General features: G+C 35.3%; 1 protein-coding gene across 1 annotated transcript in view; it reads left to right on the top strand.

Moving 5' to 3' along the window:
* LOC106876468 (uncharacterized) overlaps positions 1 to 2156 on the top strand; it is a 6993-nt gene that overhangs the window by 2231 nt on the left and 2606 nt on the right. The window contains exon 3 of the mRNA XM_014925032.2: positions 1220 to 1379. Within this exon, the coding sequence (XP_014780518.2) occupies positions 1220 to 1379 (160 nt within the window). The remainder of the gene's footprint in view (positions 1 to 1219; positions 1380 to 2156) is intronic.

Below are 2156 nucleotides of genomic sequence, written 5' to 3'. Positions count from 1 at the left end.
TTTAATAATAATAATAATAATAATAATAATAATAATGGTTTCAAATTTTGCCACAAGGGCAGCAATTTTGGGGGAGGGGTTGAGTCGATTTCATCGACCCCAGTGTTCAACTGGTACTAAATTTATCGACCCCGAGCGGATGAAAGGCAAAGTCGACCTCAGCGGAATTTGAACTCAGAACATAGCGGCAGGAGAAGTACCACTAAGTATTTCGTCCGACGTGTTAATGATTCTGCCAGCTCACCACCTTCCCACTTAAAATAATAATAATAATAATAATAATAATAATAATAATGGTGATGCAAATATTTTCATAATACTTAAGTAAATTCAAAATTTGTAACTTGACAGTTTCAAGGTTTGCTTCTATATTCGTTTTTCTGTTCTGTTTTAAATTGATAAATTTTCCTAACTCATGGTGGGATATATTTATAGTTGACTGAATGGACAAGTTAGTTTCATTCTCTAGGATCATCTGTCTATTGAGCTATCTAATTGTTATCGAAAGGATCGACATTCTCCAATTTCTTATTAATAGCAAAAATTGACAGAACCACTGTTTTTGCTAATGCTATACAACCCTTCTAAATGATGGACTGATCTGTTGACCTTTCGTTTTTGTGTTAGAAAGTCAATCCCCTTTGCTAATGCTATATATAACCTTCCTACATGATGGACTGATCTGAAGGGGAACATCTAATCTTTTAGATGTGGTAGTCTGGGATATTGGTGTGTGTTAATAAGTTTCTTACCATATTTCTGTTGAAGTACATTGCCTTTGTTTAAATAAATTTCGAAAATGATGAAGAATTTAGTAAAATAACCTTGTCATTACTAAGTTAGGTTTAGGAATATAAGGAAGGTTTTTCTTTTAGATCTCTTGGATCTTTTTGGTTTTGACGGGCAACATTTTTTTATGTAGTATTTTTGGTACCGAAACACTTTCAAACTTCGAATACTTGTATATTTTGTGTTATAGAACAGACAAAAAATTTTGTATTCGAAGTTATTTCATGTAAAAAAATTGTCGTCCAGAAAAAAAAAACAAGTGTTGCCCGTCAAACCAAAAAGATCCGATCTCTTTAAAACAAGGAGTTTGTACAATAGAAACAAGGGCAATTTCGAGCAAGTTGCTATCTAAAGGGCCAAGCCTGGCAGATGTTACTATTTAAAAAAATTTAAATCAAAAGGTATATGTTCCATTGTTCATCTTTTGCAGATCAGGGAACGATAGCGAAAAGAATTGAATCTAATGAAACAAGAACCAGCAACACATCCAGCATTTTCACAATGGGCCTTGTGAAACTCGGCATTATTTTTTCAATTGTAACTGGTCTCTGCATTTACAAGTTTAAGAAAAATCGAAGTAACAACAAAACGTATAAGAATGTTCTGAGATTTCTTGTTTTCGTTTCTCTAAAAGAAGACAAAAGTTGTTTTTTTAAATTATATTTCAATATTGGTCAGCCCTGTTTATAGACTTTCACTGATGCGTATGTGCATGTGTGTGTGTCAGCGTGAATGTATGCTTGCGTATTCACACATGTATGTGCGTGTGTAAGTACGTACGTATGTATGTATGTATTCTGCATATTTATGCATTTGTGTGTGTGTGTGTGTGTATCTCTGTCTTCTTGTGTGTGCGTGTTTGAGTGTGTCTATGTGTATGGGTTTATGTGACTATGTACGTGTGTCTGTTAGGTATGGATGGGTGTCACCATATGTGTCTTTGTGTGTATGCATGCGTGTGGAATGTGTATATGGTCATGTGTCTCATTTTGTGTGTGTATTTGTGTGCGTGTGCGTGCATGGGAGTGTGTGTGTGTGTGTGTGTATTTGTGTGCGGTGGGTGCATACGTGTGTGGTTGTGTGTGTGTGTGCTTGTCCGTCCGTATTACCTATGTGTCTATTCGTTTACCTACATATCCATTTACCCATCTATTAATTTATTTATTTGTTTCAGCCAAGTGGCTGCGGTCATGCTGGTGCACCACCTATATATATATATATATATATATTCTTCTGTTCTTTTATTCTTCCATTTGTTTCAGGCCAGATCATAACATTTAGTCGAAGAAACGAACAACAGGGACTTATTCTTTGTAAGCCTACTTATTCTATCAGTCTCTCATGCCGAACCGCTAGGTTACGGGGAC

Source organism: Octopus bimaculoides, unplaced genomic scaffold (assembly GCF_001194135.2).
Source record: "Octopus bimaculoides isolate UCB-OBI-ISO-001 unplaced genomic scaffold, ASM119413v2 Scaffold_58967, whole genome shotgun sequence".
Lineage (NCBI taxonomy): Eukaryota > Metazoa > Mollusca > Cephalopoda > Octopoda > Octopodidae > Octopus > Octopus bimaculoides.
The sequence above is the reverse complement of the archived record's forward strand: the minus strand, read 5'-3'. Positions and strand labels throughout refer to the sequence as shown.